The sequence below is a fragment of the Panicum virgatum genome, chromosome 6N, assembly GCF_016808335.1.
Source record: "Panicum virgatum strain AP13 chromosome 6N, P.virgatum_v5, whole genome shotgun sequence".
Lineage (NCBI taxonomy): Eukaryota > Viridiplantae > Streptophyta > Magnoliopsida > Poales > Poaceae > Panicum > Panicum virgatum.
The window spans coordinates 47,862,250-47,883,817 of record NC_053150.1 but is presented as its reverse complement, the minus strand read 5'-3'; the positions used below and the strand labels follow the sequence as shown (position 1 = coordinate 47,883,817).

The window sequence follows — 21,568 nt, the reverse complement described above, 5'->3', positions numbered from 1 at the left end:
CCAAGACCCCGCCCGATAAGGCAGCACCGCAGCAGCCGACCAGCCGTAGGCCGGCGAGACTTCCGGTACGTCATCTTCCCTGCGCGCCGCACCCTCCGAGTCCGATGTCGGAGTCAGCCGTCAGCGATGGCGCGACGGCGCAGTGCCGGCTTAGTTCCCGGCCGGCGCACGCCAACGAGCGCTCGTACGTCTCCGATCGCCGGTGCCACCTCCGAGTACACGCTGCGGGCTGGCGAACGCGGCAGCTATGGATTCCGCGGTGGAGTGGAGTGCAGGTCCATCAGGACGCCGGTCAGATTGCCAGTTCTTCCACGCAAGAGAATTGAGATTGGTGGTCTGATTCGATCCCTTCTCTACGGGATGCAATTTCAGCAACATTGCCCGAACATCTTCAAACAACATCGAGAGTGGTAGGTTGGGTGCAAAGGAGAAGTTCACCTGAAGCTAGCAGGCCCAGCCAGATCTCGCGGCTTCTACGTTCATCCGAGGCAGTGAACGCCGCCGGCGTATGCCGGGCGGCCGCCGGCCAGCCGGGTGTGGCCCGTGTCGGTGGATCGGGCAGCAGCTCAACGGCGGCCCCTAGGACCCCCATGTCCCGCACGGAAGCCGCGAACGCCGGCGGTGGAGGTCAGCGCGGCGTGGTCGCCGTCGATAGCGCCCGCGCGCGCCAGCGCCCGAGCTCAGGGGGTGGACGTCGTTTCGGTTGCCGTCCGGGGTGGACGGCAAATCAAATACCGTCCGCCCCTGGGTCTCTGGAGTCCGTTGGATCGCACTCGTGTGGCCCGGATCGATCGCAAGGCTACCACACCCTTTCCTTCCGCCTTCCTCTCGTGTTGACCCGCGCGGGTCGCGGAAGAAGGAAGAGCTCTGGTGCACGAGTCGCCGCGGCGGGGTTGGTGGTCAGCCCGCGGCACCTCGACGGCCGCATGCCTCTGCACGGCGCGGCGCACCCTCCGATCGATATCGCCGGTCACTCGGCTCACCGCCGGTGCATGGCCACCGCCGCCTAGCTAGCTGGTGTGGTAACCGGCACCGGCAGACGCCACCATGGGCGCCGCTGAATACAGGCCCTCCAGTCTCGGGGGCACCGGAGCACGCCGCCACGATTTCATCATCATCATCATCTAAACCAAACTAACTCATGCACGGATCAACCGGATCGTGAGACCCCTAAACTCCTAACCGAATCGTCAACTGGTGAAGGGGCGCCGTCGCCCATGGCTCTAGTAGCGGCGGCACAAGTACGTATGCTCCATTGTTTTTTTTTTTGGGAGAAGATCAGGTACTCCAATGTAGCATAACTGTATACGACATTGAGAGATGTGAAATTGCTTTATCTGACGAACACCATGCACATGCTTGATCTTAAAACCTGAAATGCATGACGATCATCTTGTCTTGGCCACACGCACACATGCATTTATACATCTTATCTATATCAAATGCAAGCCTCATACATGCACATACTAAAATGCACAATATCCTTGCTATAACACCTTCATCTAGGAAAATAATAAATATTTTTCGAAATATCCCTAAAGGAAAATAGTAAGTGAAGAAACGCGCATATCCTCTGCCTAATCTGCTCACATCCAATCCACACCCAAAATAAATGCACCACATTATTGCTAACAAGTACTAAACCACGTACAGCCCTCTCCATCTCTCTGTGTGCGCCCATCTCCCCGTGTACTACGTACACGTATACGTACTCAGATGTTAGAGATAGGATTAGGTGTGAGGCATCCACAAAAAGTCAACTAGAGAGATCCCAGCAAAAGTCTTTTTCTAGAAGGATATGATATGGATATCCCTCAGGATGCAGGATTTCTTGGGTCAACCCAGTGACCCAAAACCCAATTCATGATTAGTAGGGTAAAAACTCTATAGAGCCGACCCAAAAATAATATGGTGTAATAACCGGTTTACAAAATGGGTTATCGGGTTACCCAAAACACAAGAGAAGCATAAGCCTCTTCCCTCTCCCCGACACACGTCCTGCGCTCCTCTAATCAATTCCGCTGCTCGCGTTGCTAGCTAGCAGCTAGCACCACCATCGTCCATGGCTTTCTCCGGCGTGCCCCTGTCCATGCTCTCTCGTCTAGTAAGGATTGGCACGCGCGACGACCGCGCACCAGCCGGAGCTACGCACCTCCGCGCCGGCGCAGCTACTGCTCCCTCCCTTGTTCGCACGGGATCCATTTTTTACCGCGCCTACCGCCCGTGCCCTCAAGCTCGGCGGCGGCGGCGGTGGCGGCCACGACCCCTCAGCGGAGTCCCATGTCGTGGACGAACAGGTGCTCATCAACAGACATGAACTCCGCGAGGGCCTCGAGCACCAGCCAGAGGATCTGATGTCCTTCTGGATGCTGAGCCCCATGGACAGCATCATCCGGTTCCGCAGCACCGGCGCGTCGTCGCTGCCTTCGCACCCTCTAGCACCTCTACCATCGAGCGCTCGAAGCTCCAGCAGAGGTAGTACGCCGTTGCGAGCTTGACCTCCTCCATCTTCTGCAGGCGTGGTACACCGGTGGCCACCACGGTCGGTGCGATGTAGTGGCTGCCATCGCCGCCGCCGCCGCCGATCCCCCCGAAGGCCGCGCGGGGACCGTTGGATCTTGGTCTCCACATTTGCGAACTCAGCCTTGAGCTTCATCTCTGCTATTGCTGTTGGCTGGAGCTCGGAGGGAGAGGGCGATGCGGGAGAAAGAAAACAGGGGAATGGAATGCAGGATAGGCAAAGTTTTGGGTAACCCAACGAGTTTCGGGTAATCCGGTGTTTAATTTTTGGGTCAACTCATTATGAAGAAGATTTCTATTGGGTTGAGTACTGGTCGACCCAAAACCAACCCACTTGCATCCTGAGATATCCCCATATTGACCTCCCAGTGGCCAGGTTGACTGTGGTCTCTCACAGTCTCCCAGCCTCCCAGGTATCCTCCTCAGCCACCGCACGCGGCCACGTGTCCACTCGCAGCGGCCTTTAAAACTCCTTTAAAACCCCCTGCCCCGGCGCCCCCTGTTTCCCCACACACCGCAAGCACAACGCTCTCGTCTCGTCGTCGCCTTGCCCTCGCTTGTGTGGTGTCTTGCAGCTTGCTGGTGGACGTGCGGCCATGGCATCCTCGGCGCCGACGAGCGGGCCAGCAGCAGGCGCCCAGTCGCCGCGCGTCCACCAGCGCCGAGGGCTGGCGGCGTCGGGTTGCACAGGGACCTGGGGTGGGTGGGCGTGCGGGAGCGGCTCAGGGGCGGGTAGCCGGGTACGCGGCGGAGATCCGCATCCCGAGCAGCCGCTCCAGGGTGTGGATCGGCAGGTTCGACCACGCCCTGCAGGCAGCGCTCGCCTACGACGCCGCCATGTTCTTGTTCTACGGCCAGAAGCTGCCCAAGCTGCGCAGGTACAACTTCCCGGCGACGCCGCGCCCAAACGTCCCCGAGGTCGTGCGCAAAGGGCTCACCGTCGCAAACGTCAAGGCGATCGCGGAGAAGCACGGACGGAGCTTCGGCCACTTCCTTCCGCTCCCACCGGCGCCCATGATCCCGGCCGCACCACCAGCTGTGGCACCGTCGCAGATGGCGGAGGCTGGTGGCGCTGCTGCTAGTATGGTACATATGGAGTATTACCGATCGAGATGACGCTCATACAGGTTGGAGATAGAGATACAGTAACGCCGTCACATCCTCGAAGATGCCTTGAACATCCGATTTGCGAGCCTCTACAAATCTTCCACACCTAATCACCTACCAAACATTAATGTCTTGGCTCATGTATCTTTCCCAATACGTTTTAAAGATTCTTCTTTAGCCCTCTCCCGACTCCGTTGTAGTCTAGCTGGTTAGGATACTCGGCTCTCACCCGAGAGACCCGGGTTCGAGTCCCGGCAACGGAAACTTTTTTTGCCACTTTTCAGTGCCATTTTTCCTTCCTGCTGCGCTGACGCTGTGCTTCGGCTTGGTCTCGTACCCAAGTCAAAGGCTGTCTTTTTTTTTCCTGTTTTGGCGAAAGGAAAGTCAGCGGCTTCCACCACGCATGTCGTTGTCCTCGCGACGCACGCGGCGCGGCCGCGCCAGCGCCGAAGCGGCGGCGAGCCAGCGCCGCGCGCACGCCATGGCCAAGCGGCGCCGCGCGCGCCGCGACACGGACCGGTGGTGCGACGCGCCTGCGCCTGCGCGGTGCGCTCCGTAGCCGCTGCTCACCGTGGGCCCCCTTGCGTCAGGGTCGCCGGCCAGACTCATCACACCCCCAAGCGGTGCCGGATCGACTACTCCGATCCCGTTCGTGGTTTCAGTCGTCAAATAAAACAAATTCTTACTATACCACCCACCCAAATGCAACCGACCGATCATGGGCAACAACACAAAAAACAAACATTGTGCATGGTGACGATATCTGCCCGCTTGTTTAACATGGCACATCGTTGAACTTGCGCCAAATTCTCGAATGGATCGCTCAGCTTCAAAACAACACACGAAACTAGCTATATATCCTCTTCTCGACCAACACTCTTAGAGATAGATTATATAGCAGCCGTATTCGGTGGCAAAGGCCTCATCGTCATTAATCAATCTGATGAGAAAAAAAAATCTTTGCGAAGTTAATATTAATTTAACCTGCCAGCAGGATGCATCGTGACACTCGGCGGCTCATCAAGCTCCCTCATGTTTCCTCGTCAGTGAACTAAATCACTACAACAAATTTGTTGTGTGTTTCAGCGTGTTCTAGAAATGGAAATTGTTTCGTTTATCCGATGTTGATGCATGCCAATGGCCATGTTACGGTATACAATGGTCAATTGCAGCAGGTATTTTTGATATTTGGTTATGATTTTATAGGGTAGAATGGGAAAGGAGGAAATAAAGAGAGAAAAAGAAAAGGTGCGAAAACCGACTGTTCATGCCAATTTTGATTTGAAATTTAAGAATGGTAGTGTATCCTCCTAGGATTGAAATTTGAAGCAGTAAAGGACACTGCATTAATCATGAAAAAAAATCATGGCCGAGTTGGTATATCATGTGATCTAGTCACTGTAAAATTATTTGGCTAGCCAAATCGGTACGCTGATGTAAACTGCAATTCTGCAAATACTATACTAATTTATTCTGTATGGTCGACATGCTACTCAAAACTCATAATATAGTTGACTTTGTCATTTGGATTGAGATGGCATTTGAATTTATTATGGATTACATGTATGATCTTGACGGATTACTTGTGGAGGGTTCTATGTTATGAGAGGGAAAATTCGTCCTGTCTGGTCACTTTTCCTGACAGTTGTGATGGCATAAACTATACCTCACCAGTCAACCTTAGGCCGCCAGCTACTCCAGAGAAAAATCTATCTTTCATGTGCCAGCTAACTCCTCATGGTTAGCTACCAATAAATTGTACTCTTTACGGTTATATTATAACTTTCTTGATGGTTTTTGTCATCATGAACTAAGGTATACTCTTTGTGATTGCTTACATGTCCTCTAATAATATCCACTAGTAAGGAGTCATGTGCACATATCTTAGAAGGAATGTATTATTCTTTCAGGAAATGACAAGTAAGTCGCAATAGCTATCACAGTCCACATATAAAGAAGGAATATATTTTTTCTTTTGAGAAACGATAAGGAACAAAGCCATCCACTCAGTGAAGACACAACCGCTGACGTGGGACTTTATGGTTAATTAGTTGTCTGGTATTTAAAATAGTATTGATTTTTTTTCAATAAGTCGTTTGCACCTACCATAAAAGCAACACATTCTTTCGAGAAACAAAAATTAACGGGAGTTACACATAGATACATGAGAAATATACTGTTCTTTCAAGAAATGGTAAGTAATGCAAGCTCTATGTGCTCAAAGAAAGCATTATCAATGACATTGGAACCATATGTGGCCTCTTTTCCGATTGCACTGCACTTACTAACGACATATGTCTTCCCATCAAAGTACACAAATAGCTAGAGTCATGTGTGTACCCTTATTTCAGGAAACGATAAGAAACGATAATTACTAGAGTCATGTGTGTACCCTTATTTCAGGAAACGATAAGAAATTCTAATGATATTGTAGCTATATGCGCTAAACTCTGTATCCTTCTTTTAGGAAACGACAAGATATTCTCATGATACGGGGCCTTATATGCGCTAAACTTAAGTACGTTCTTTGCGATTGCTTACATATCATCTAGCTAGTAGCAGCTCTACTGAGGTTGCATTAGCATCGCATGCTACCATCTTAACTAATAAGATTAAACTTGTGGTTTTTGTGCTGCACTAGGCCGTGAAATATTATCATAAGAACCATTTGCTGATATATAGGTGGTCCTGGGAGTGCAAATGTCGAAATATGGATGCTTTCAAGTAACAAAATATCCAAAATTATGAATAATATCAGATTTTGATTTTTTTTTGTTGCATCACAAGACCAAATTTATTGATCGCATGACATTTAATAATGGAATTGGTATTTTCATCAAAAGACAAAGTATGAATGATGACGTATGAGATGTATATGAGCGTTTTGTTCGATCGAAAGATAAGTAGCAAGGAAACATGTGCATCTAACATATAGAAGCAATCTGCTACTCTTCAAGAGACGATAATTACCAGAGTCATGTGTGTGCCCTTATTTTAGGAAACGACAAGAAATTCTAATGATATGAGAGCCAGATGCGCTAAACTCTGTATCCTTTTTTCAGGAAACGACAAGATCAATTCTAATGATATGAGAGCCATATACGTTAAAAATTAAGTGGCATATCATCTAATAATGTGCGGCTCTATTAAAATTGCAGTGGCATCGCGTGCTACCATCTTAACTAATAAGATTCAACTTGTGGTTTTTGTGCTGCACTACGCCGTGAAATATTATCATGACAACTATTTGCTGATATGTAGGTGGTCCTGGTATTGGAAATGTCAAAACATGCATGAACACTCTCAAGTAATAAAATATCCAAATTTAAATTATGAATAATATCATCTTTCAGTTTTTTTTGTTGCATCACAAGACTAGATTGATTTATTATGCATGTTATTTCTCTACTAAAGAACTAAAGATCGAGATAAAACAACTAAAGATGTAAACCAAGCAAAGCAGCACGGGAGATTACCTTCACTGTTGCTAGAACATAAAAACTTTAGAATAATAGGCAGAGCCTTTTAGCCCTGAAATACGGAAACGGGCATATCTGATTTCCTCATGTCAAGTTGACCAGGACTGCAAGCTCTAGAGTATATATCTATCTATTTGGTCTTGAAAAATAGTGAGGATATACTGATACTCACTTTATTTGTTTTAAACTTCACTTTTATCTTCGCAGGCCGTGCTTAGATTTTTTTTTTAAAAAAATAATCGAGCTTACAAAATCCAACAAGCCGCATCTCCATATCCACCTACACGCGTATGCATCAATTCAGGCGCTACTCTTTATATCTTAGAGATAGAATTGCATCAGCAGCAGCTGCCGTTTTTATTCGGTGGAAAAGGCGTCAAAATAAAAAATCAGATGAAACAAGAGAAAAATCTTTGCAAAGCTAACCTCTCAGCGGGATGCATGACACATTGACACTCGGCTCCCTCACCACACTCGTCAGTGAGCAAGTTCCGCCGCGTGTCCACTCATGGCCGCCTATAAATCCTCCGCCCCGTTCTCACTCGCCTCTCGCACCGCTCGGGGCTCTTCTTCTACCTCGCTCTTGCGTGTTTCTTGGTCCTTGTAGGCTTGCAGCTTGCAGGGTGCGCGGTGCCATTGCCATGGCGGCGCTGGCGACGAACGGGAGCGGGGCGCCCTGGAGCGGCGGCGGTGGGCAGCCTGGTGTGGCGTTCGGGAGGCAGAAGCAGTCGGAGTGGACCGGCGTGCGGCCCCGGAAGTCGGGCCGGTGGGCGGCGGAGATCCGCGTGCCCACGACCCGCGAGAAGCTATGGATCGGCACGTTCGGGAGCGACCGGCTGGCGGCGCTCGCCTACGACGCCGCCGTCTTCTGCTTCTACGGCGAGGACCTGCCCAAGACGCGCAGGTTCAACTTCCCCGTCGCGCCGCGCCCCGACGTCCCCGAGATCCTGTGCGGCCATCTCAGCGTCGCCAGCGTGAAGGCGATCGCCGAGCTTCACGCCCGCACCGTCGACGCCCTCCTCCCGCCGGTGTGCGACGCGACCGCAGCTCTGGCGGCGGTGGCGGCGACGGAGGCTGGTCCTTCTGCCGACGCTACCCCGACCACCATGGCTGACAACAGCAACCTCGTCGTGGCAAGTGCTGTTGACGAGGACCAATTCTCCTTCGACCCCGACGTGATCGCCGGTTTGATGGGCCTCGTGCCCGACGAGTACTGACCTGACCTCTCCTGGAAAGCTGTGCCTGTGCGAACTGCCGGGCCATACCCCCATGGCTGCGTCGTCTATGTGGGTCTCAATAAGATCTAGATCGTCTGGTCACTTCTGAATAAACTATGTTGTATGCAGTAAATCATGTCACTACAAGTTTGTAGTGAGTGTTGGTATGTAAGATGTAACAAGCAAGTTCTGAAAACATTGGGAACTGTTTTATGCATCAATTGCAGCAAGTGTTCTTTGCCATTTGAAGATGATTTTGTAGGGGAGGATATGAAAGTATGAAATGAAAGAAAAAAAAGAAAAGGCGCGAAAACCGACCGTAGATGTGAAATTTGATTTGAAATCTAAGAATGGCTACTACATATATGATATGATGGACTCATTGATCTTTGTTCATTTTTGGAATTATAGGAGGGTTGGACGGAGGATTTTGTGACGTTGCTTTTATTTTATTTTATTTTGATTAAGGTCTTCAATTTCATAACTACCTTTCGTTTTTATCCTCTCTTCTGTCGTGTGCTCTCTTGCATACCCTCCTTTTCTCTTGTTGTTTTGTTCCAAAGAATAGATAAAATATGTAAACTATTTGTCCCATCTATACCTCCTCACATGTCTATTTTGTCTTTGCATATATAACATAGTACACTACAAAAATGTAGTATTGACTGGCTATTACTGATGATAAGTGAAATTAAGTTCTTTCAGAGTTCCAAAAAATGTTCTACATTGTTTTGTGATTCTTGCAACGATGTTTTTCTAATCTTCCATGTTTCTTGCCCCTAGCGCTATTACTTTCCATGTACTTGTTCAAAACAGATGGCCGTAACAACCACCAGCTTACCGTTACTATTTGAGGCAGAAGCCAAAGGAGATCCTACAAATTAATTGTTAGAGATGTGTTGAGGTATCCGGTTTTGAACCTTGTTTGTGTGTACGTGAAATTTATCGACTCCTGCCAACTAACCACACGTCTATAGTGGGCTGCGGCGACTTCTTGCGAATGTGCGCGTGATGGAGCAGGTGGAAGAGTGAACCCGAGATCTTATGCGTTGGTTACTTGATCCAAGGGTGGAGAGTGGAATTTCCAAGTTAACACTTCTGTACTTCAGTTTTGCATCTTCTCTATACTTTTATGTTTCTATTTTAAGAAATTCAGAACCCGTCAAACAAGAACTCCGTTGTAGTCTAGCTGGTTAGGATACTCGGCTCTCACCCGAGAGACCCGGGTTCGAGTCCCGGCAACGGAATTTTTTTTTTGCTGTTTGGTTTCGTTGCTGTCGACTTGATTCAGTTCTCTTGTTGCGCTTCTGTTGCCTTTTTTTTTCTACATTGTTATATACTGAACTGCAGAAGAGTAACCAGAGTACCGTACTGAAGCACAGAGTGATGATCACTTGATGCATGAAAATCGAAGGATCTTTGACCCGGAAACTTTCATATATTTGAATTTGTCTAATCCTTCAACGATTGTACTGTATAAATCAGCAACCGATACCCATATTTTTTGTCTAATCCTTCAACAGTTCCACTGTATAAATCAGCAACCGATACCCCTATGAACCATCCCCACATGGATTCCCACAGCCCTGGGAACCAGCCGAACCATCCCCAATGCCATCCACCTCCAAGCATGAAATGCTCGAGGCATCGGAGAATCGTGCGTCGGCTCCCTCTACATCATGAAGAAGCTTCAGGCTGCTGCTGGACCCAGGAATGGTACTCCCTCAGCAGCTGCTCCCCCAGCACGGGAACAAGCCTGTCCAGCAGGCCTTGCATCAATCTGAAATAAAATTCAGTGCAAGTATCAGATCGAGTAAGCCGGCATAATTTGAGATGCATTATGTATTCATTATGTATTCCACTGGTAAAGCGTCTAGGCAGGGTCTTTCAAAGCTAATTTTAATAAGAGAAGATTCAAGTGGGCGCTGGTGTTCTCTTTTAGAGTTTGTTCTTTGTGGATTTTTGGAAATCAGAACGACGCAGCAAAAAGGCCTACATACAGGTTGCCTGGTTTCTCCACTGCTGACAATGGAAGCATGCTGAACGGCTTAGTGTAGACCTGCAAATTGCAATCAACATACCAATCAGTTTTAACTATTCTCTTGACCAAAAAAAAGGATGAAACTTCACAGCCAGAATCGAACGAATTTGCTCATAAAATACAATGTAGTGCCGAATACTGAATGCAATAAGCACACCTCCAGAGTGACCTCCAAAGTGACATCGATGTCCAAGCAGGGCTCCTCGCCATCGTTGCTCCACGTTATACGGTTACTCATAAATGCTGCCAGAATTCAGTAGATTTAGAAATTCGAACCATGGTAGAACAACAAAGAACATTACAGACAAGGAACCTACGAAGAAACGTTGAACAAAACAGGTCTGAACATACCTGAAAAGAGTTCGTTCTGCTGCTCCATTGATTCTGAACCCGCAAACTGCAAACACAGGAGGAAAGGAAGAGCTGGAATCAGAGAAGTGTCGCATGGCAAGACCAATCGATGGATCAGGCGAGATCGCACGCGCGTACCCTGCACGACAGCATCTCGACGGTGCAGTCGGTGCTCGTCGGGGTGACCCGGAGCTCGAGCACCGGCGCGACCTCGAAGCCCAGGAATCCGATGCGGCGAAGCCTGCACGTGAACGTGCCGGGCCCGGCCCCCGCCGGCGCGAAGCTCTGGAGCGCGCCGGTGTCGAGGAGGGACTCCACGCCGTCGGGGTGCCGCAGGAACTCGCCTACGTCGCCGCCGGAGACGCCGTCCGGGAGCCGGACGCTCTCCCGCCGCCTCGCCGACAGCCGCGCCCGCCGTCCTCGCGGCGCGACCTGGCCCGCCTCGGCATCGCCCTCGCTGCCGCCGCCGTCAGCCTCGGCGTCGCTGCTTGCCACCGCGATCCTCCATGATGCCCCGTCGCTGCGGCTCTTCTTGGCTGCCTCGCTGCACGGACCAGCAGCTGCCGCCGCCGCTACTCTTGCCCGTGGTGCGGGGACCGGCTGCCGTTTGGTGATGAAGATGGCCGCAGGCTTGGTGGCGGCGAGCCTCATTCCATCGCCTGCTACAGCTTCAGCTGCGCATGGATTGGAACACCGGGCAACTGATGATCGGAGCTGAGGCGAGGAGCAGAGAGGAGCGAGCCAACCACTGGCCGGGGCTTATCGTGTTCGTGCTGTTTGCTCGCGTTGTCCAGGCCGCTCAGCTCTACACATCGACACAGATCATGTGTGGTTGCTGGGCCTGGCACGCCTTGCTGTCGAGGCCTGACTCGCTTCTGTCTTCTCATACGGCTCGTGCAGGTGCATGTCTCTGAAGAGTCCGAACAGACTGAACTAATTTTTGTATACTGTATATAACAATTCGCTGGCAACCTTGTTTTTCGTTGTAAACTTGTAGATCAGTAGATCATCTATCTGGTTTGAGAATTGCAACTCATTGGTGTTCCAAAATGCTACTTAGTTTACAAGAGACTGCGTCTTTTGTGTTCAATTGGCATTTTGCCTGGAAAAAACTGCTCTGTTTTTGGTAAAAAAAAATTCTATGAAACTCGTATGTTTCGAACGAGCCGCTGCCTATATAGGAAAAATTCATTGCATTTTACAGCCATGGAAAATTCTAATTAAGCTGTTCTCCACGTGGCTCCACTATCTACCAGCTTGATGTATGTATCCCTGAAGTCGTCGAAAAATCTAGCTTGGTCCTCTGCATATATCCTAATCCATCTGCAGATGTAAAATGTGCAATATTAATAAGCTGATAGAGCATTTAACATTTCCCAAGCATTATCGCTTAAGCCATCTTATTTGGTTTATTTAAGCTAGATATATTAGCTCACAACGTACAAGATAACAAAGATAAGCGAACTTTGCCATGAAAAAGAGATGCAATGTCAATGAGCGCAGATCTAGTTCAGAGCCAACCTTAAGCACTCGTCATCTTCAGTGAGTGCCCAATCCGTGCGCAGCCCCACCATTGCTTCCATGCCAGCTTCACAAAGGAGCAAAATAATCAACACAGCAAGTTTTGAAAAACTCAAACTTCAGATGAGTTTCAGTGGATAAGTCGTCTCTCCAGATTCCAAGGAAGAAGGGAAAAAATTATGTGACAAAGGCATGAGGATAAGCACATGCACTTACATGAAGATGTTTGAGGCTTCTTCTCAAGGAGCACTTTGAAGTAGGTGTTGTCAAAAACGATTGGACTCCCGAATCCTTTGCCTCCAATTGTGTGTGCACCAGATAAAACAACCATCTCCTGCGGTCTGTTAAATGTCAAATATAACTTCAGGCATGGATCTAACACTAGCTTACTTCGTGAAACAAGAATAAATAAAAAATCTGCCGAAATATCACCAAGTGTGAGGTGATGATGTATACTGATTTGATTCCAAATGAAGAACTGAAACCCATGAAGTAGGCACAATATAAGAAAGCGAGAACTCACGAAAAACCCTTTGTGCTGAATAATGTTTTTAGAGCAGCTGCATCCAATGTCTCTTCAGGGAGCTTACCAGCTGGATCAGCAGTACTTCATAGAGAAATACGCTCTTTCAGAAAAATAAGGATAAAGAAACACAATCTGGAATGACTTAAAAAGCTTTCTTAACATTGCGAGTTGCAAAGAATTGTATAATCAAAATCTTTGTGATGTTGCACCTGGAATCTAATCGTCCTAGCCTTACTGGAATTTCAGGCCCACCACAGAGCGCAACTGCCTCAGCACCAGCCACAGCAATCAAGTCCGCCCATGACACTATCGACAAGTGCATCAGTAAATTTTACTCAAAGTGAAAACTGAAGTTCCATAAAGGAAGTACAAAACTGCAAATGATGTGAATTTAAATACCTTTCTGAATATCATCGATTCCTGATTTTGCTTTTCCTAATATCTGTTCGGTTATGAAGCAATTAAACAACCATAAGATGACAACATAGTATTCCTCAATAAATATAACAGTATTTAAGACATTAAACACACAAAAAAGATGATGCTTGTCTGAAAAACACTTTCAAGGGGGTAAACCTTTATGGATCTATTTAGCCCAGTATTTTCAGGCCTGTCAACTTCATATATTATAGAGCCATTCATGCCACCTGAAAGATACTGATATTAATAGTTTGACAGATGTTAATGTGTAGTTTTTCTTTACTTTATTAATAAACACATCATATTCCATGTACATTTTCTAACATTTCCTTTTACATATATTATAGCCTTGCTCAGAACCTAATATTTTAATCTCAACAATTTTATCTATATTTTAATCCAAAAAGAATTTGATAGTGCACTATGTCAGCCGTAGATCAGTGAAAATATCAAGAAAGCTAACCTGATTTGTCACTAACATCAAAAGTCCCTGCATCATGGAAAACCAAACGAAGCACGCCAGCAGCCTTGGCCTTGGTTAAGACAGTCCTCACGCCACTTCGAATGATTGATTCATTGTATGTCTCAGCCCTGTGAAATCAACAATGATCAACTTCTCTTACAGATATCACACTGCCATTTTAGGAGCAAGAAACAGCTTTGAGGATGTTTTCTTTTTACGGATCACTGTATGCTATTCATTACATAATTTTTTTTTCTAAATTCATGTTTGCACAGTGTTTACCATTTGAAACATCAATAACGTGCTCTTATGAATTTCTGATAATAACTTTATGAACTGAATAGCTATGGAAACTCAGTGATAAAATACAAATAGCAAGGTAGTTATATAATGCACTTACGCGCTTGAGACATCAACATGAGGAAGCAGAAAAGGGAGCAAAATGGCAGAAGCAAATTCTCTCCTTCTATAATGCCAGGAAGATCTAGGACCTGGGGCCACCATACAAAGAAAATTTTAGTTGACCATACTGATTTTGTGTTGTGGATTCTCCCTAAGCAACAAAAAACGTTACTGACATCAATCAGACACTTACAGATTGAGTTCATTGAAAATGATTTGGAACCAGGAGATATATGCCGTTCTAACTGAAATGCAAAGCATAATAACTGCGGTATACCTGAAAGGGCGTCTTTATTTTCCCGCTCAACAAGCTGTGAACATGCCAAATCAGCAGCACACCTACCACCAGCTGCAGAAGCTGTTATCACCAGGTTCCCAGCCTTTTTGCCCCTGCACATCATGATTTCTCAGGTCATTTGCTTCCATGTACACATAACTGAATCATTTAAATGAATCATTTGCATAAGTAATGAGCAAAGTTGCTAGCATCACCTGCAGGTACAGCGGCTGTAGCTGGAGTAGAAGATGCTGGAGGAGGAAGATGATGCAAGATAGGGGATGTTGGTGAGCTCCATCCCTTCCTGCTTGCTTTCTCTGAGTTTGGAACAACACCCACCAGCCTACCACAGCTCTTGAAATGAAAAAGAAGGAAAAAGGCACTACCCACTAGTTAGCCTATCGCTACCTGGCTGTACATATGTGTGGTTCCCAACTTCTGGTCCCCACGAAATCACTTGGACAAGCTGTGTTCCAAAGATATTTATCCATTCGTTTTTAGTCCTGCAGGAATATGCCACTGAAGACCCTTGCAAATCTCTTTAAATTCACTGTGAAATTTGACTGTCTGTAATGTCTCTTTCATTCGGCACCAACATTTGCCTTATTTGTTTGTTTATAGTTTAACAAGAATGGAGTCTGACCTGAATTGTGCCTCAAAATAGTAAAATACAAAATGATCCAAGACACACACTGCCAATTGATAGAATTCACGAAATAAAGCAACCTAACATCCCCAATTAATTAGTAGTGATGGCAATATATACTACACCATTGAGCACAACAAATCAACATATAAGGGAGTAGCAGAAAAAGTTTTTTTTCTCAAACGATATCAAGGAAAGCAGATTCAGTGACAGACACAACTTAATTTACAGTACAGGTAAATCATGACTGGATTTTAATTATCGTCAAGTACATATGCCGTAGGGCAAACAACTGTTGTTTCACAGACATGATCACTATAGCTTGGGGAACCCAGTTAGTGGGCCCGCGGCCCAGTCACACAGATTTTTAAAACAGTTTCTTAGAAGTCGGAACTCTCTGATGATGGATTGAAAGCCACCTGGTCACCACAATCCAAGTAATCTCCAGAGTGCTGACGGCCAACTCCCATCAAGTCGAGATAATGTTGGTAATGAGATATAATGGTGTTCATCTTATCAGTGGACCCTTGACCACAGATATCATCACCATACAGGATGTTCATGGTAGCACCAAAGCCAGGATACCTCTTGGACAATGTGTCGTTCTTGGTGGGTTTCCAGTTACCAACAAACACATCATGGGCAGATGGCTGCTTCCGCTTCATTGGAGTCATCCACCTCCAGACAGCTGCTTCAAATGCTAGGGTGGCATTCTGTTCCAATAGCTCTGGGTGATTCAACAGATCCTGCTTGATACCATTGCCAATGATACCATAGTTGTGGTTCCTGGTGAACATCAACAAGCAGATCCAAAATCATCAATAACATAGCCTACTCAGCTCCTAATAATCATCAATAAAGAAGTGACATATCAGCCTGACCAGTAAACAGGAATAGCGCCTCTGCCATAGTACTCAACTCCTTCAACACAAGGGTACAATTCATTGCTATCATCACAGTAGCTCTGACTGGGGCTCAATTCATGGTTATAGCAAAGCCCCCAAGCCGTTTCACCACCAGGTGCTTCACCATATCCACCTGATAGAACACACAGTTACAGTACTTATCAGAAGCTACTTGGCAAAAATTCAGATTAATGTGCAGAATATTTCAAATCAGCAAAATAGAACTACAATATATAACTTAACTTTAGCTAATTTGCTTCTACAAAGTCTATTGTAGTGTTGCTATTTCCAGATTAACATAGATACCAAATTATTCGGAATTTTGGGTGAACCATACTGTTTTTGATCCACATCTCACTGCATTCGACAATTAGTAAACTGAAAATAAAAACCCCATTGTGTTCCCATTTCCTGTGTTCTATGCAGCACGGATACGGATACGTGTATCAGTATCGGAAGGATACGGATACGCGGATACGACAATTTCTCAAACAACCCGATACGCGGATACGTTTTTAACTATTTTATTTGAAAAATAGATAACAATGCATATTAAATTGCAAAACAGGCTGTCTTCATGGAGCCTATTGCTACCAATATTCTCTGAAATTCACTGGCCAAATCCCAAATACATTCTGATCCTCAATTCAACATCACCTCTCCTAGTCCGACAATCCTGCAATATAATCTAGATGCAGATCTAAGCCTACAAGACATAGTTGAACATGTAGAGCGTGGATTCGACTAGTGAGGGCGCCTGCACTAAGTGTAAGTATCAGGTATTCAGGTGAAATGCAAAATCAGAACTAGTCTGGCACTCGATCCCGGCGCATCGGATTGCTCGATCGGGTTAAGGAGTGGAGAGGAGGAGCGAAGCTTACATGACGTCTTGGCGCCGACATGGCCGAGGAAAGCGGCGACCTCCTTCATCCCCATCTGCTTGCCTCCGGTGGTGCCGAACCCGCGAGGCTCGAAGAGGGCGGCGGCGGTGATGAAGGCCTGGTAGTCCCAGAAGCCGGGGGCGTGGGCCTGGGCATCGTTGCGGTGGGCGAAGAGCTCCTCGAACTGGTACGCCTTGAAGTAGTCGCTGATGGTCTCGTTGCAGCAGAACCGGCTGCCGCTGCACTCCCACCCCTTGTCGCACACCTTCTCGCCGGCCTTCTCCTTCCTCCCCGCCGCCGGCGCGGCAAGCAGAAGCAGCAGCAATGCCGCCCATCGGGCCATCGCCGGCTCGCCATGGGCGGAGCTACCTTGATGCCTGGGTATTCCCAGGAATACCCAACTTTTTTCTTCAAAAATCACTTACATTAAGTATACATATATGCATATATTATGTTAAATCTATTTCTTCATTTTCTCAGCCAAAACTCAGCCTAGCGACACCTCTAATACGAGTATATGACCCAGGCCAACAGCCCAATCCCCACTCCCACCTTGTTGTAAGGCCAGTTCCCTCGCGCGCATTTTGTAGCTCCTGGTTGCTGCGAGGTTGCGAGCAGGCGGCCATGGAAATTAGCAAGCCGGCTAGGTGGCCAACGGCAGCGCACATAAGTACCCAGCAGTTTAGTCCTACTATCCAATACTACCCAGCAGGGGGTGCCGCTGTGCTGGCGATGAGCTGCAGGTGCACGGTTCTGCTAGTCTGCTTCTCTCTGAATACTAGTAATTATAGGGGCATGTGATGTGCTTACAAAGTGTGTTGCAAAGGAGGTTCGGTTGGCAACATGGTGTGCTTACGAGCGTGGAAATGTGGAATGGATTGCTCGTCCCCCGTGCAAGAATTTGAATTTGTAACTACAAGTGTTTTGTTGCTGATTAAAGAAATTTGAGATTTCATGGCATTACAAATGGAACCATAACCTACCCCATATTATGATGGCATGGCTCAGGGTCCGCATTCTCCGACGAGGGTAGCGGGTGTTGTGCGATTACAGTGTAGCTGTACAGCAAAGCTTCTATAGCGGTTATGGGAGAATGATGACCGTGGACTCGTTTAGAAAATAGGAATACCCAACTTCTAAATTCTGGCTCCGCCACTGTGGCTCGCGGCTGCAGGTCCCTCTTGCCTTCCCAACGAAGCAACTCACTGGCTGCTGAAGGCGAAACGAGGAGGCGCCGAGCCGCCGATGATTCGGTGGGGGAGGAAACGGGTCGGGTCGTCTGGAATGTTGGTGGCCGAAGACGCGGAGGGAGGGGACCGGGGAGCTGTTTCCGTTCTGGGGGGTATTATCGTCAATTCTACCTTTCGGTTTTCGAAATCACATTTCACAGATGTACTCACTCACTTGCCATGTAAAATATCAAATACTTCCCTCGTTTTTAAATATAAAGGTATTTATAAAGGCTACATGACCTAATAAGAGTATATATTTAAAAATAGATGTTATCTGTAACTCACTTCCCAATTAAGATAAGAAGACGAGATAATGGTCATTTGAGTTTCATTTGCTTGTTGATATTCTGTTCGAGAAAAGTTCAGTAAAACTCTAATCTTTACTTAACAAATAAAAACAATCGCTCTGTTCACCTGACTTTCAGCCAGCCAGCCAGAGTATTTTTCTCTCATACCAAATTAGCATCATCTATCAACCAACAGTATTTTTCTCTGACAACAAATCAACACTAGCTACCAGTCACAGCTAGCCAAACAGAGCGAATATGAGTTAGAGGCACCAATAGTGTGGGAAATAGAGGGGAGTCTTAAACTCTTAGAAGCAACATATATAACAGTAGCAGGTCTTAAGGAAATCCTAAGTGTACCTGATCATCTGTCGAGTCACTTCGGGTTTCGGGCCAAAAAATATTGGCCCATACCCGGCCCATGACATGGTCAGGTTAGGTTCGGGTTGGATCCGGTTGGCCCGCAATTGTGTGTGTAATTTTCGGATTGAATTAGATTTTTTTGAGTTTCGGGTAAAATATTTCGACCCGTACCCGATCCGTCACTTGGTCGGGTTGGGTCGGGTCAGGTTTTTTTCGAACGGATTGGGTCGAATTTATCGGGTCGGGTGGTGTAACATCCCAAAAATCCGATAAATTAAATCGTGCGATATTTATTTTCAAAACCAAGTGTTCCATCGTTGAGCTCAAAGACCGCCCTAATTCCCCGGAACCTTTCCCTGGTCCAATCGTCCGATCTCCAGCATCTCGACCCCCCCCTTTTCTTTCCTGTGGCCTCGTCAGCGCACGCGGGTGACCGCGGATCGCGACCGACCGGCCCCGCGATCGACGCCGTGATCCCGGCACGAATCCCGCCCTTCCTCTCTCTTTATTTCTCTCTCCCCTTCTTTTTCTTTTTCTTTTCTTTTTTCCTTTTTTTCCCCATTTTCTTTTCCTCTCTCCTTCCCTCTCTCTCTTCTTTCCTCCTACCCCGCGCGCTCGCCCCCTTCTGCTCTGCCCCGTTCCCGAGCGCCGCCCGCTCGGCCCTCCCTTCCTTTCTCCTCCGCGCGCGCGCCCCTGGCCCACCGCACCGAGCGCCCTGCGTCCCCCTCGCCCACCCGCGCAGCAGCAGCAGCTCGCCGCCGCCGTGTGCACGCGCCGCACCCCACGCACGCAAACACAATGGCCTCATAGGATGTACTGGCAAGGTAGTACACCTCACGAACCCGGAAGGAGTCCGAGTGACCTGTCATACCCGAGAGAGTGGAGCAAACCCGATGGTGTTTAGCATGGAAGCCAAGACCTTGGAAGAAGTCCCAGTAGTGAATGAGTACCCCGATGTCTTTCCCGAAGAACTTCCCGGTATGCCACCAGATAGGGACATAGAATTTGTCATTGATCTTGTTCCTGGAACCGCCCCCATAGCCAAAAGACCCTATAGGATGGCAGCCTCTGAGTTGGCAGAGTTAAAGAAACAACTAGAGGAGTTACAACGGATTGGCTTCATCAGGCCAAGTTCGTCTCCTTGGGGAGCCCCGGTTTTATTTGTCAAAAAGAAGGACGGAAATATGAGATTATGTGTAGACTACCGAGTACTGAACGAAGTCACTATCAAAAATAAGTACCCCCTTCCCAGGATCGATGATCTTTTTGATCAGTTAAAAGGCGCCAAGTACTTCTCCAAGATCGATCTGAGATCCGGATATTTTCAGCTCAAGATTAGGGAGAGCGACATCCCGAAGACAGCCTTTGTCACCAGATATGGGCTGTTTGAGTTCACGGTGATGTCTTTTGGGCTGACAAACGCACCTGCCTATTTCATGAATCTCATGAACAAAGTGTTTATGGACGAGTTAGATAAGTTTGTCGTAGTCTTCATCGACGACATACTTATTTACTCGAAGAGCATTCAGGAGCACGAGCAGCACCTGAGGGTAGTTTTGGAAAAGCTGAGAGTGCATAGGCTATACGCCAAATTCAGCAAGTGTGAGTTTTGGCTAGAGAAAGTAGCCTTCCTTGGTCATATTCTGACCGCAGAAGGAGTAGCAGTGGACCCCGAGAAGGTCGAAGCAGTCTCCAACTGGCAACCACCGACCAACATCAGTGAGATTAGAAGCTTTCTTGGATTAGCTGGGTATTATCGGAGATTCATTGAAGGATTTTCTAAAATAGCCCGACCCATGACGGAGCTGCTCAAGAAGGAGAAGAAATTCACCTGGACAGAGTCGTGTGAGAGGAGTTTCCAGGAACTGAAGTGAAGATTGACTACCGCTCCAGTACTGACCCTACCAGATATTCATCGGGATTTTATCATCTATTGTGATGCATCCCGACAAGGGTTGGGTTGTGTACTGATGCAAGACGGGAAAGTCGTTGCATATGCTTCCCGCCAGCTCAGGTCCCATGAGCAGAACTATCCGACCCATGATTTGGAACTTGCAGCCGTAGTGCACGCACTTAAAATTTGGAGGCATTATTTGATTGGAAATAAGTGTGAAATCTATACCGACCATAAGAGCCTGAAGTATATTTTTACCCAGCCAGATTTAAACCTAAGGCAGAGAAGTTGGCTGGAATTGGTTAAAGATTATAATTTGGAAATCCATTAACACCCGGGAAAAGCAAATGTAGTAGCTGATGCCATAAGTCGGAAATCCTACGGGCCCAAGGATGACCATTTACAAGAGGAAATGGCACGATTAAATGTGCACATTGTCCCTCGAGGTTCCAGCCAAGTGCTGAACATTCAATCCACTCTAGAAGAAAGAATCAGGAAAGCCCAAAAAGCGGACAAGGGACTGATGGAAATCCGGAGGCAGACCGGAGAAAATAAGGCACCAGACTTTCGAGTGGATAATAAGGGGACATTGTGGTATAAAGACATAATTTGTGTGCCCCAGAAAGGAGATTTTAGGCAGATAATCATGGATGAAGCCCACAACTCAGCCTACTCCATTCACCCAGGATCCACCAAGATGTATATGGACTTAAGACAGAAATATTGGTGGAATGGGATGAAGGCAGATATTGCACGATTTGTCGCCCGTTGTGATACTTGCCAGAGAATCAAAGCTGAACACCAGAAGCCGGCAGGATTGTTGCAACCCCTACCCATCCCGATTTGGAAATGGGATGAAATAGGGATGGACTTTGTGGTAGGATTGCCCAGAACACAGAAAGGACACGATTCCATATGGGTAATAGTGGACCGACTCACTAAAGCGGCTCACTTCATACCCGTACGAACCAACTATGGCGGAGAGAAGCTAGCCAAGCTCTATGTGGAAAACGTAGTGAAGTTGTATGGTGTGCCC

General features: G+C 47.4%; 1 protein-coding gene, 2 non-coding genes and 1 pseudogene across 4 annotated transcripts; 2 read left to right on the top strand and 2 right to left on the bottom strand.

Annotated features, from left to right (window-relative positions):
- Window positions 1–3,817: 3,817 nt before the first annotated feature.
- On the top strand, window positions 3,818–3,890 carry TRNAE-CUC. The gene has a single exon. It is a non-coding gene; the product is annotated as a tRNA-Glu (tRNA).
- Window positions 3,891–9,497: 5,607 nt separating this feature from the next.
- Window positions 9,498–9,570, top strand: TRNAE-CUC. Its single transcript has one exon. It is a non-coding gene; the product is annotated as a tRNA-Glu (tRNA).
- A 151-nt stretch (window positions 9,571–9,721) lies between these two features.
- LOC120678522 lies at window positions 9,722–11,555 on the bottom strand. The gene is made up of 5 exons (XM_039959755.1): window positions 10,854–11,555; window positions 10,716–10,761; window positions 10,522–10,607; window positions 10,324–10,382; window positions 9,722–10,103 (listed from the first exon to the last, which is right to left on the bottom strand). The coding sequence occupies exons 1-5, from the start codon at window positions 11,364–11,366 to the stop codon at window positions 10,001–10,003; spliced, it is 807 nt and encodes a 268-aa protein (XP_039815689.1). The 5' UTR covers window positions 11,367–11,555; the 3' UTR covers window positions 9,722–10,000.
- A 175-nt stretch (window positions 11,556–11,730) lies between these two features.
- Window positions 11,731–17,123, bottom strand: LOC120678523 (annotated as a pseudogene). Its single transcript, XR_005676617.1, has 15 exons — window positions 16,757–17,123; window positions 15,852–16,008; window positions 15,503–15,756; window positions 14,708–14,863; window positions 14,540–14,641; window positions 14,325–14,437; window positions 14,046–14,136; window positions 13,646–13,773; window positions 13,339–13,409; window positions 13,162–13,204; window positions 12,972–13,068; window positions 12,760–12,843; window positions 12,453–12,577; window positions 12,237–12,303; window positions 11,731–12,038 (listed from the first exon to the last, which is right to left on the bottom strand). The product of XR_005676617.1 is annotated as an uncharacterized LOC120678523 (transcript).
- Between the last annotated feature and the right edge of the window lie 4,445 nt (window positions 17,124–21,568).

Coding starts and splice junctions, on each gene's coding strand:
- LOC120678522 (XM_039959755.1), bottom strand. CDS start 11,366: ATGAGGCTCGCCGCCACCAAGCCTGCGGCCATCTTCATCACCAAACGG. Junction 10,383..10,521: donor CTTTGGAGGTCACTCTGGAG/GTGTGCTTATTG, acceptor TGCAATTTGCAG/GTCTACACTAAGCCGTTCAG. Junction 10,104..10,323: donor GTGGAGAAACCAGGCAACCT/GTATGTAGGCCT, acceptor ATTTTATTTCAG/ATTGATGCAAGGCCTGCTGG.